At 41.6% G+C, this 12011-nt stretch overlaps 1 protein-coding gene across 1 annotated transcript; it reads left to right on the forward strand.

Annotated features, from left to right (window-relative positions):
- Window positions 1–4899: 4899 nt before the first annotated feature.
- Window positions 4900–8653, forward strand: LOC118633797 (broad substrate specificity ATP-binding cassette transporter ABCG2-like). Its single transcript, XM_036267808.1, is given in 4 exon segments — window positions 4900–4921; window positions 6634–7687; window positions 7689–7964; window positions 7966–8653. Coding segments are annotated over 3 exon segments (1932 nt in total). The 5' UTR covers window positions 4900–4921; window positions 6634–6719.
- Window positions 8654–12011: the final 3358 nt, after the last annotated feature.

Genomic DNA, 12011 nt, shown 5'->3' on the forward strand with positions numbered 1-12011 from the left:
CCTGGCAGCTACATCAAACCATCCCTCAGACACCAGATATGACTCTTAATTCAAACCATGGAAAATTCCATTTCTTGCCCTGGCTGGTTTGGCTCAGCGGTTAGAGCGTCGGCCTGCGGTCCTGAGAGACCCGGGTTCGGTTCCCGCTAAGGGCATGTACCTCGGTTGCAGTTTGTCCCCGGCCCTGGTCGGTTGTGCGGGTGGCAGCCACTCGATGTGTCCCTTTCACATCGATGTTTCTCTCTCTCTCTCTGTTCCTCTCTCTCCCTCCCAGTCTACCTGAACAAAAAAAAAAAAATTCCATTTCTTGTGGGTAAAGAACATTATAAAACAGAATAATCCTCCCAGTAAGCTAGTACTCATTTCTAAGTATGAAGATGCCATATTTCAAAGGTATTTCATAAAATAACTATTAGAATAGGCAAAATCATGTTGGTTTAACAACACTGTCGAAAACAACTTGTGCTCTTTGTTTTCTTTCTTTCAAGAAAGATTAAAAGTCATGCTCAGACTATCTGGGTCAAACAGTAAGGTAACTTACTTCTTATTTCTACAACCAAGATAAGTAAAAAGATAGAATTACCACAAAGAACTTTTGGTATAAATTTATATACAGAAGTAGAAAATAGAAACATGTAGAAGCTTGTTTAGATCTGAGACTCTACAAATACAGGATTTCTACCTTTTATTAGAATGGGCAAAGTCTAGAAATGGACATCCCTAAAGGCTTAGAATTCGTAGTGGGTAAAGCCCAGAAATAGGGTCAGCTCATGATCAACTGGGAATATAACTATCATATTAGCACATTTTGATCACTGATCTCTCTCTAAGTTACAGAGGTAGGTTTGTTTCTAAATGACTTGTGAATCCTCAGGATGGAAGTAAGTTTAAGTGACCAATGAATTTTAGACCAAGGTCCATGGCAGGTTATAACACAATTTGATAGATTGTTGTGGCAGTCTATAAGTTTTGACAAGGTGGTTTGGGAATCTCTCTCTCTCTCTCTCTCTCTCTCTCTCTCTCTCTCTCTCTCTCTCTCTCACACACACACACACACACACACACACTACAATTGTATTATTGCCCCAGGAAAACTGACCCATTAAGAAAGTCCAACTTCTGCTCTCTGGGCTAATGCTGCTGCACCAAAGACTTAAGGCTTTTGTTTTTGCTTTTGTACTTGAACAAAATTTATATAGCTTTCAAAAATTTAATAACAGCCTGGCCAATGTGGCTCAGTGGATTGAGCATCCTTCCATGGATGAGAGGTACAATTCCCGGTCAGGGCACATACCCAGGGTGTGGGCTGGATCCCCAGAAGGAGGCATGCAGGAGGCAGACATCGATGTTTCTCTCTCTCTCTCCCTTTCTCTTTTTCTAAAAAATTAATAAAAGCATATTTTTAAAAAATAAATAAAAATTAAAAATTTACAACTTTTTTTAGATAATTTATACACCATACAATTTTTCCATTTAAAGTGTACAAGTCCATAGTTTTTAGCACATTCAGAGAATTGTACAACCATCACCATGAATCAATTTTTTGTCACTCCATAAATAAATCATATCTATTAGAAGAACCTCCCACCTAGCCCTGGGCAACCACCAATCTACTTTGTCTCATAAATTTGCCTATTCTAGACATTTCATATGAATGGAATCATGCAATATTTGACCTTTTATGACTGGCTTCTTTCACTTAGCATGGTGTTTCCAAGGATCATCCATGGTGTAACATGTATTAGTACTTCATTTCTTTTTATGGCCAAACAATATGTATTACATCGTATGATTATACTAAATTTTGTTTATCTGTTCATTAGTCCATAGATACTTCATTGTTGTCTCCACTTTTGGACTATAATAAATAATGCTGCTATGAACATTTGTGTACAAGTTTTTGTGTGGTACCGTGATTTCATTTCTCTTGTGTATATATACCTAGGAATAGAATTGCTGAATCATATGGTAACTCAGTTTAACCTTTTAAGGAACTGTCAGACTGTTTTCCCAAAGGCTTAGTAAGGAAGTTTTACATTGTTTTTGGTTTTGCCATCTCTTTGGATTTCCTACCATCATACTCTGTATTACAACTTTGTCTAATTCTTTGCCTTGGAAGAGTTTTAAAGCAAGATTGATCAGGTGATCAATTTTAATGATGAAATGTCAGTGGGCTCCTCCTACTTCTGTTGGCAGTGGTTTTATTGTTCCAGTATGCATTCCAAGAACATTTCATTCGAAGACATGCCTGGATATCTGAAGTCCCAGCCCTAATCAATTGACTAGTTGTTTGTAACCTGTCAAAATTTGCTGACTTATTACCTTGAAAACCATTACTTTAGCTGCTGAATTATTAACATTTATTGATTTTTGCTCTGTAGTACTTGCCAAACTAGGATACTTGCCTTTGAGGCCTCTATGAGTAAATAACAATATCATTTGTATCCAAGAGATTTTCAAGAGCCTCTTGAGAAAGGAAAACACTCTGGCCAAATAGCTTTTTGATGATATTGTTAGAGAAAGAATCATCTAGAAATAATACAAAGAAGCAGTCTACAAAAGCCACTTCTATTAGTGAACCAAAAACCTAATGACCCTGTAAGAGAAGCTAGAAATTGTCCAGTCCAGGGATGGGCAACCCAAAGCCCAAAATCTAATTTCAGAGTGAAAAATTAAAAAGCTGCTGCCAGGCTGTAACTTCTCAATAAAAGAAAAGAGTCTACAAATATTTTAATTTTTCCTAAATTGGCCCTTTTTTTTTAAGGTTCTCACTATTAACTCTATTCAAAAAAAATTTTCATTTCACAGATTCAGAAATTAAGACCTAGAGAGATAAATGAGCTCCTCTAAGGCACGCAAGTCCCTAGGTCTCGTGATTCTCAGTGAGAGCAGTCTCCCCTTGCCAGTCTGCTGCGTTTGTCTGCATTGCTATGTCAACGTGAAGCCATTGAACAGAAGTGAGAGATATAAGTAAACAGTGAACCCTCTTATTTGAACCAGATCCAGGGTTTGTTAACCAAATTAAAGCCACAGCCAGAATAACTGCATGCAAGGCGGCCTGTTCCTAATTATGCTATGTGCCCCTCTCTTCTTTTGTGTTCCTAAATCTTTCCAGGACAGAAATGTAACCACAACAAGAAACAAGTCGGCATTTTTATGGGTTTTTTTTGTTTGTTGTGTGTTTGTTCCACCCAGAAAAATTTCAGTGCTTTCCTTTATGCCATCTTCTCTCTTTTGCTCTTCATGTTCCATAGTCATTGCCTTCGGATCAGTTCAACTCACCCCCCCGCCTGAAGGCTGGTAGTGTCATGGGACAGGGACCAGCCAGGAGTGGGTCTGCCGCAGGCTGGCCTTGTAGTGTGTGGGTTCTTGACTTCATGTAGGAAAGATTTCGCATCAGAATCCAGAGGAGTTTGAGAGTGTTTGTTTGTTTATTTTTATCCTCACCGGAGGATATTTTTCCATTTTTATCTTCAGATAGAGTGGGAGGGGGAGAGAGAGAGAAAAACATCGATGTGAGAGAAACACATCAATTGACTGCCTCCCACATTACCCCAACCAGGGCTGGGGTACATGCCCTTGACCGGAATCAAACCCGTGACTCATTGGTTCGCAGGCCAATGCTCTAACCACTGAGCTAAACTGGCCAGGGCTGAGAGTGTGTTTATCAAAGCTAGGGACGGTGTAACAAAGGAAGGAATTAGGGTAGACGACACAGGGGAGAAGCTAGGCCGTGCGCTCTTCGGCTCTCTCGACGTGTTATAGGAAAGAAGTGAGGCAAGGTGGGGCTGCTCTAGTTCACTGGGAAAGTCAGAGAAAAGGGGACCTTGGAAACAGGATCGGGGGTGAGGCCAGGTGGAGCTGCTGCTGCCCACTGCTCCCCTGGTTGCGAGTCTCGTGGGGACCCTTGGAAAGAAAAAGTTCATGCCCGGGAAGGGGCATGGACATATGGACGTGCTCTAGAGCAAGCCCACATTGAGTCTTTGTTTCTGAGGGCTTTATCTCCTTGTTTTTTCCCCTGCATCTGAGGGAATCTTAGGGGAGGGTTTCAGTAGAATATTCATCAGCTTTCCAGGTTCATTTTTAATATGCTGATGCATTAAAATGAGCATATAGGGGAGTTTTAGATTATTCTTTGGTCTGTTTTACTTTTATCTTAGGTCTGTCTGGTTTTAATGGGATTTTTATTATTTGTTCCCAACTTCATCTGTCCTTGGGTTTAGCTGGCACAAATGGCATTAATTGGGTCTTTGTTCTCTATTTTCCCACGCCAGGGTGATTTGAGCTATGTATTTTCTGGTTAGGGAGGAAGGTATGAACCATTTGCTCTCAAGTGTCCTTGGTTAGGGAAGATAAGGCCTTACAGTTCACAAACTGGCTATAAGTTGCCCACACTGTTTGGCCCTGTTTAATTTTCTTGTCTCAGTTTCCTTATTCCACTTGCCCAGGAATTTCCCTAGCTTTTTACTATCCTACTCATTCTGCTCCATCACAGAATTGGGGATCCAGTTCTTTATCATCTACATTACTTTCTATCCAGAGGCAAAAAGACTGAAACTCTAATTCCTTTCTCCTCCACGGTGAACGGTTTGGGACTCCCGAGCCGAGACATGCCATCACAGTTTCATCTTTCCATCTCCGTCTTTCACTCTAACCTCCGTCAACACCAGCCACTGATCCCTACCTGATTGCCCTAGTAGCAGAGATGCAATTTGGCTTAATTGATTTGATAACCCAAGTGGCATAAATCAATTTCTTTTGGTCATATCTTTAGTGCCCTCCTAACTAGTCCCCCCCCCCCCCATACAGTGACTGCGATGGAATGACAATGGCATCATCTTTCCCTACAGACTGTAGTGAAACTACCATGGACACGCTGCACCAAAGCCTCCAAAAAGTTCCTTTGCTTCAGGAGCCTTAGGTGAGACCCTGGATCCTGACAGGTATCCAAGTTCAGGAAAAGCTGATTCAGCAGCCCCGGTCTGATCTGCCTCTCCAAGCTTTATCAGCAGTTTGCTAGTTACCGTGGCTGCCAAACTGTTATCTCAGAACTCTGCCCTTTCTCGCTGTCTATCTACAGTGCCCTGCACAACTACACAACTTGCTTCTAAGCACTTCCAAAGGTCAAATGACCCCAAACATAATGACTAGTGAGTTAATTCCCCAAGTTGAGGGGTGGCTGAGCTCAATCCACTTTAAGAAAAATGAAAAACCTGGGGAGGATTCGGCCCACGTTGGGCTCACCTGAAAGAGTTCAAGATTTCCAATGAGTTACAGGTTTTCTTTGGGGATACGTACAATGCTTAGTCCTTGAGGAAGATTAATTGGGGGACATGAATTTGAGGAAGAACAAGAAAGTGTTAGAAAAGAGCTTGGTGAGGTGAAGAATTGGGAATGAAAAAGGTTTTCCCTCAAGTTTTATTTTGAGCTGAGCCTGTGGGGAAGCCCAGGACAGAGAAGATAAAGTTGGAATGTTCCATTCTCTTCATAGGTAGGGGAGATTCTCATGCTATTGCCAAAATACTATTATTTCCACACAAAAGGTCTGATACAGCCCTGGCCAGTTTGGCTTAGTGGTTAAAGCATCAGCCTGCAGACCAGAGAGTCCCAGGTTCGGTTCCCACTAGGGGCATGTACAAAAAAAAAAAAAAAAAAAAATCTAATACAATGGTTCTAATCTGGGGGCAATTTTGGGTGATATTTTGCAATGTCTGAAGACATTTTTTGGTTGTCATTACTAGAGGAAGCGCTGCAGGTATCTTAGAGGTAGAGGCCACGCAGGCTGCTGAACATCCTAGAATGCACAGCCCCCAAACATAGAACTACCCTGCCCCAAATGTTAATAGTGCCAGAATTGAGAAACCCTGTAACAAACCGAAGAGGAGTCATCACAGTGTATCTAAAAGAATTTTCTTCCAGTGAACATTTTTCAACTCAGCATCAGAACAGATCATTCTGATGTGCCAGGAACTTTCCCTCCAACCAGGTCAACTTGTTCAAGTAACTGCCTCTGGGTTCAGATGAGTAAAACCACTCTGGCCCATAGGTCTTTCCTAGAGATTCTGAAGCTGAATGTGTTACTAAGTTTCCACCTGTGGACCTTGTGTAATACAGGATAAAATGTGTAAAGGTTGAGCCCTGGCTGGTTTGGCTCAGCGGTTAGAGCGTCAGCCTGCCGTCCGGAGAGACCCGGGTTCAGTTCCCACTAAGGAGGGCACGCACCTCGGTTGCAGTTTGGTCCCGGTTGGGTTGTATGGGTGGCGACCACTCGATGTGTCCCTTTTACGTCGATCTCTCACCCTCCCTCCCCCTCTATCTGAACAAAATATCAAAAAAAGTCCGGGTGAGAATTAAAAAAAAAAAAAGTGTAAAGGTTGAGAAATTTAGATGAAGAGTTAGGGTAAGAGAGGCGGGGCCTAGCAAAGAGCCACCTATTGTAAGAGTTTGGTAAGCAAACTGCCCCCACTCCCTCAAAGCTCTGGATGTACTCAACACTGCTGTTAAATCTCCAGGGAGAGGAATAAGTAAAACAAAACATATCCTCAGATGAACACACAAAGAACGCAGTCAAGACACACTGTAGTGTAAAGTGAAGCCCACCTCCAGCCGGCCTCAGTTCTTCTTGCCTTCCAGGCTCAACACACATCGCTCCTGGTGACCATGACCCCGGACTACCACCCGCCGGCTGTAAGCCTTGCGCAAAGGCAGACGCTCTCCAGATGTCTTCCAACAATGACCAGGTTTTTATCCCTATGTCACAAAGAAACACCGATGGCCTCCCCAGGATGTCCCCCAATGACCTGAAGTCACCTGAAGGAGGCGTGTTAAGTTTTCATAACATCTGCTATCGAGTAAAAGTGAAGAGTGGCTTTCTGCTTAGTCAAAAAACAGTTGAGAAAGAAATACTGATGAATATCACTGGGATCGTGAGGCCTGGCTTCAATGCCATTCTGGGACCCACGGGTGGAGGCAAATCTTCGTTGCTAGATATCTTAGCTGCAAAGAAAGATCCGCAGGGATTATCTGGGGATGTTTTGATAAATGGAGCACCTCGACCTGACTCATGTTATGTGGTACAAGATGAGGTTGTGATGGGAACGCTGACGGTGAGAGAGAATTTACAGTTCTCAGCAGCTCTTTGCCTTCCATCAACTATGACGAATCATAGAAAAAATGAACGGGTGAACATGATCATTCAAGAGTTAGGTCTGGCTAAAGTGGCAGATTTCAAGGTTGGAACTCAGTCTACTCATGGTGTGTCTAGAGGAGAAAGAAAAAGAACTAGTATTGGAATGAAGCTTATTATCAACCCATCTCTCTTGTTCCTGGATGAGCCCACAACTGGCTTAGACTCAAGGTCAGCAAATGCTGTCCTTTTGCTCCTGAAGAGGATGTCTAAACAGGGACGAACCATCATCTTCTCCATTCATCAGCCTCGTTATTCCATCTTCAAGTTGTTTGATAGCCTCACCTTATTGGCCTCGGGAAGAATAATGTTCCACGGGCCTGCTCAGGAGGCCTTGGGATACTTTGCATCAGCTGGTCACCACTGTGAGCCCTATAATAACCCTGCAGACTTCTTCCTGGATGGTATCACTGGAGACTCCTCTGCCGTGATATTAAACAGAGAGGACAGAGATGAGGAAGTCAAGGAGTCTGAAGAGCCTCCCAAGAGAGATAAGCCACTCAGAAAAATTAGCTAAGTTTTATGTCGACTCCGCCTTCTTCAGAGAAACAAAAGTTGAGTTGGATCAACTCTTGGGGGTTCAGAAAAAGAGCACAGTCTTCAAGGAGATCACCTATACCACCTCCTTCTGTCATCAACTCAGATGGATTTTCAAGCGCTCCTTCAAAAACTTACTGGGTAATCCTCAGGTTTCTACAGCTGAGGTAATAACAGTTATCCTGGGACTGGTTATAAGTGCCATTTTCTATTATCTAAAAAGTGACCCTATGGGAATCCAGTAGAGCTGGGATGCTCTTCATCCTGACCAACAACCAGTGTTTCAGTACTATGACATCTGTGGAGATCTTCGTGGTCGAGAAGGAGCTCTTTATGCATGAACATGTCAGTGGATACTACAGAGTGTCATCTTATTTCTTTGGGAAACTGCTATCTGATGTACTACCAATGAGGACGTTAACAAGTATGCTATTCACTTGTATGACATACTTCTTGTTAGGACTGAAATCAATGGTGGAGGCATTCTTCATGGTGATGTTTACCCTTATAATGGTGGCTTATACGGCCAGTTCTATGGCACTGGCCATAGCAGCAGGTCTGAGTGTGGTATCCATAGCAACACTTCTCATGAATATCTTCTTTGTATCTATGATGATTTTTTCAGGGTTGTTGGTCAATCTCAGGACTGTTGTGCCTTGGCTGTTGTGGTTTCAGTATTTGAGCATCTCTCGGTATGCAGCTTTGCAGCATAATGAATTTTTGGGACAGAACTTCTGCCCGGGACTCAATGTAACAGCAAACAATACCTGTAGCTTTGCAATGTGTACTGGAGAAGAATTCTTGATAAACCAGGGCATCGATCTCTCACCTTGGGGCCTGTGGCAGACTCATGTAGCCTTGGCATGCATGATTGTTATCTTCCTTACAATTGCCGACCTAAAATTGTTATTTCTTAAAAATTTTTCTTAGAGTTGTTCATCTGCAAAAGACTAATTCTTCCTACTTCTACCCTATGTTGTTGTTGTGGCTGGGCATAGGATTGTACATTCGCCCTCAGCATTTCACTCAATTGTCTTGTCTTGTACTTAAAATTTTTTCTCCTTATTTTGTATTCTCAAAACGTTCAGGCCCAGAAAATTAAAAACATGTGCTGATTTAAAAAATTTTTTTTTTAATTTCTCTGTAATTTATGTGCTTTATCTATACATTAAAAGGAGCATCTCGATTTATGCATTAAAAAAAAAAAGACACACAGCATAACACCAGTGCTTAATGTCACTGAGTTTGGACTTGACTTCTTTGGAGAAGGCATAAGAGATGAGGTCTCATTGCTACAAAACTCAGTGTCCAACTCTGTTGGTACAAACTCCTGATTTTTTGTTTGTTTGTTTTATTTTTTTTCTTTATTGATGTTAGAGAGAGAAAGGAAGGGAGAGGGAGAGAGAGAGAAACATCGATGAGAGAGAATATCGATTGCCACACCAGCAAGGCTGTTTGTTTTTTTAGAGATAGAGGAATGGAAAGAGAGGGAAAAAAGGAGATAGAAACATCGATGTAAGAGAGAAACATCTATCAGCTACCTCCTGCATGCCCCCTCCTGGAGATTGAGCCCAAAACCTGGGCATGTGCCCTGACCATGAAGGGAATCCAACTGGGACCTCTCAGTCCATGGGACAACACTCAATCCACTGAGCCACACTGGCCGGGTCAAACTCTTCTTTTAATTTCTGTTAGGTACTGAAGGGAAAAGCCTAATTTGATTGTGTTACTGCCCAAGTTAAGGTTGAGAAAGGAAAAAATCAATCCCAGACCAGATAGCCTTCTGATGATGATGTTAAGGTAAGAATTTACTAGAAAACATTTTAAATGCTGTGTAAACTTTAATAATAGTTTATGCCAATGAGTGTTTCCTTGCTTTCTAGTTGTTAAATATTAACCCATACCCAAGATATATTATTTTTAAAATACGCTATATACCCTGAACTTGCCACAAATATCCATCCATCTTTTTCCTGTTTTTTTTTTTTTGTTTTTTTTTTACAGCTCCTTGATTTAATGTCCTCTTAGTTTCTTGATATGATTGTCCAGTTTCCTATTCTGAACTCTTTCATTTTGTGCGTGTGTGTGTGTGTATGTTTTTTAAAAAAAGAAGTATGAGTCAGTGTTACTTTTTTGTAAATGTTTCTTTGGCATCTCTGATATATTCTGGTCTCTGAAATCTAATTTCCTCTTCTCTGCCCATTTGAAAAATAGGTCTCTTGCCCGGCCAGTGTGGCTCAGTGGTTGAGCATCAACCCATGCACCAAGAGATCGCTGGTTTGATTCCCGTCAGGGCACATGCCCAGGTTGTGGGCCAAATCCCCAATGGGGGGCATGCAGGAGGTGGCCAATCGATGTTCTCTCTCATCAATGTTTCTTTCTCTCTCTCCTTCTCTCTTCCTCTCTCTCTTTAAAATCAATAAAGAAAAAAATTTTTTTTAAAAAGAAGAAGAATAAAGAATAGGTCTCTGCTGCTGGGCTGGTTATTGGTAAGCCCTCAGCAAGGTCTGAGGATTGCTCTGCCAGGGGACAGTCGACCGATTCCAAACAGGCTGTAATACCCAGCATGTCTTCTCTGCAGCTCTCCTGTTCTTTCTTCGTATCTCGAGATTCTATAGCAAAGAGTCCTAATGCTAGAGTTCACATTTCCCCAGGCCTTGTCACATAACTATGAAGACTTTGTGTTGCAAAACAAACAAACCCCACTGGTCTACTTTATATGCTCAAATAGTTGTTTTAGGCTCAAAATGGTCAGACCTTGGAGTGTATTGCAATAGATATTGTAACTCACAAACAACTTTATGGAAGACTTATCAAACTCAACTCTAAACTACATTTTCCTTTCCTCAAAATTCACTTCCAATTTTTTTTTTTTTTTGCACAACACAAATTTTACATAGTTGTAAACTTTCCGTTTGGTGTACTTTGTCACTTAAAAAATAATTTAATCTACATATTCCCTAGAGCCAGCAGAGGCTACATTCCTGTCATTTAAAATAGTTTCCTATGTCACTATACCATAATTTGCCGAGTCATTCCCTTATTTGGCATTAGCTTATTTCCAATTCTTCCCTCCTATAAATAGCAGCACATGAACATCTTTGCACAAATTACATTTTTCCCTTTTGGGCTATTTCCTTGGGGTATATTCCAAAAACTGGTATTAGTGGGTCAAAGGTTTGAAAAGTTTCATAGCTCTTGTTACCCATGCCAGAATATTCTCTAGGCAGAGTGTAGTATATTTGAGTATTTCAAATGTTTAACTGGGTTTCCCTGCAATATACAAAGTTAACTTTCCTCTTCTTTTATTCTTGCATAATCTTCAGTAGGGGAGAGAGTTACAAAGTTTCAAAACAAAACAAGAATAAAGGCAGAAGCATGCCTTCAATAGCCAGAGATGAGTTCTTTTAGGCTAACTTGAGAAAATGCTACCCCATCAGTGCTGGGATGAAATATCTGTACTCCAGGCAGAATAGAAAATGACCCCCAAGGTCTGTGAAGTGGTGTCCGCTGATGATAACTGAGGCTGAGATAGTTTCAGGGAGAATGCAAAGCTGGCAAGTGACAAGCGATCAGGAAGACTTAGTAAAGAGGGTGGAGGGAGAGGTAGAAAATGAAAAGGACGTGCACTCCCGTTACCGCTGCCTTTGGAATGATGGCACCAGCAGCAAGAGAAATAAACTGGTTCTGTGCCTTTGAGGTTCGGATTATCCACCATCAGGAGGTGACTTCTAAGAACTGTGACTACTTGGTCTCCTTGGTTTAAGAATCAAAACCAAAACAATACAAAAATAACCCACTGAGTCATCCTTACCATCTGGTTCCTTGAGCTAATAATAGTGATGATGATGATCAACACGCACTAAGTGCTTACTATGTGTCTGTCACTTTTTTAAAAATTGATTTTAGAGAGGGAGAGGATGGAAGTGTGGGGCGGGGTGGGGAGAGACAGACATCAATTTGTTGTTCCATTTATTTATGCATTCATTGGTTGCTTGTGCCCTGGGCATTCATTGTGCCCTGACTGGGGATCAAACCCAAAACCTTGGTGTATTGAGATGATGCTCTAACCAACTGAGCTACTTGGCCAGGGCGATGCCTGTCCTTTTCCTATAAGGCTTCACACATATAACTCATCTCATCCCAACAACCATTGTTATCCCCACTTTACAGATAAGGAAACAGAATCAGAAAGCTAAGAAATTTCCTCAAGGTCACAGAGCTAGTACCTGTCTGAGCCAGATCGAAACCAAGTCAGTTGACCACTATACCTGTGCTCTGACCACTG

This window comes from Molossus molossus, unplaced genomic scaffold (genome assembly GCF_014108415.1).
Source record: "Molossus molossus isolate mMolMol1 unplaced genomic scaffold, mMolMol1.p scaffold_m16_p_19, whole genome shotgun sequence".
NCBI classification, from domain to species: Eukaryota; Metazoa; Chordata; class Mammalia; order Chiroptera; family Molossidae; genus Molossus; species Molossus molossus.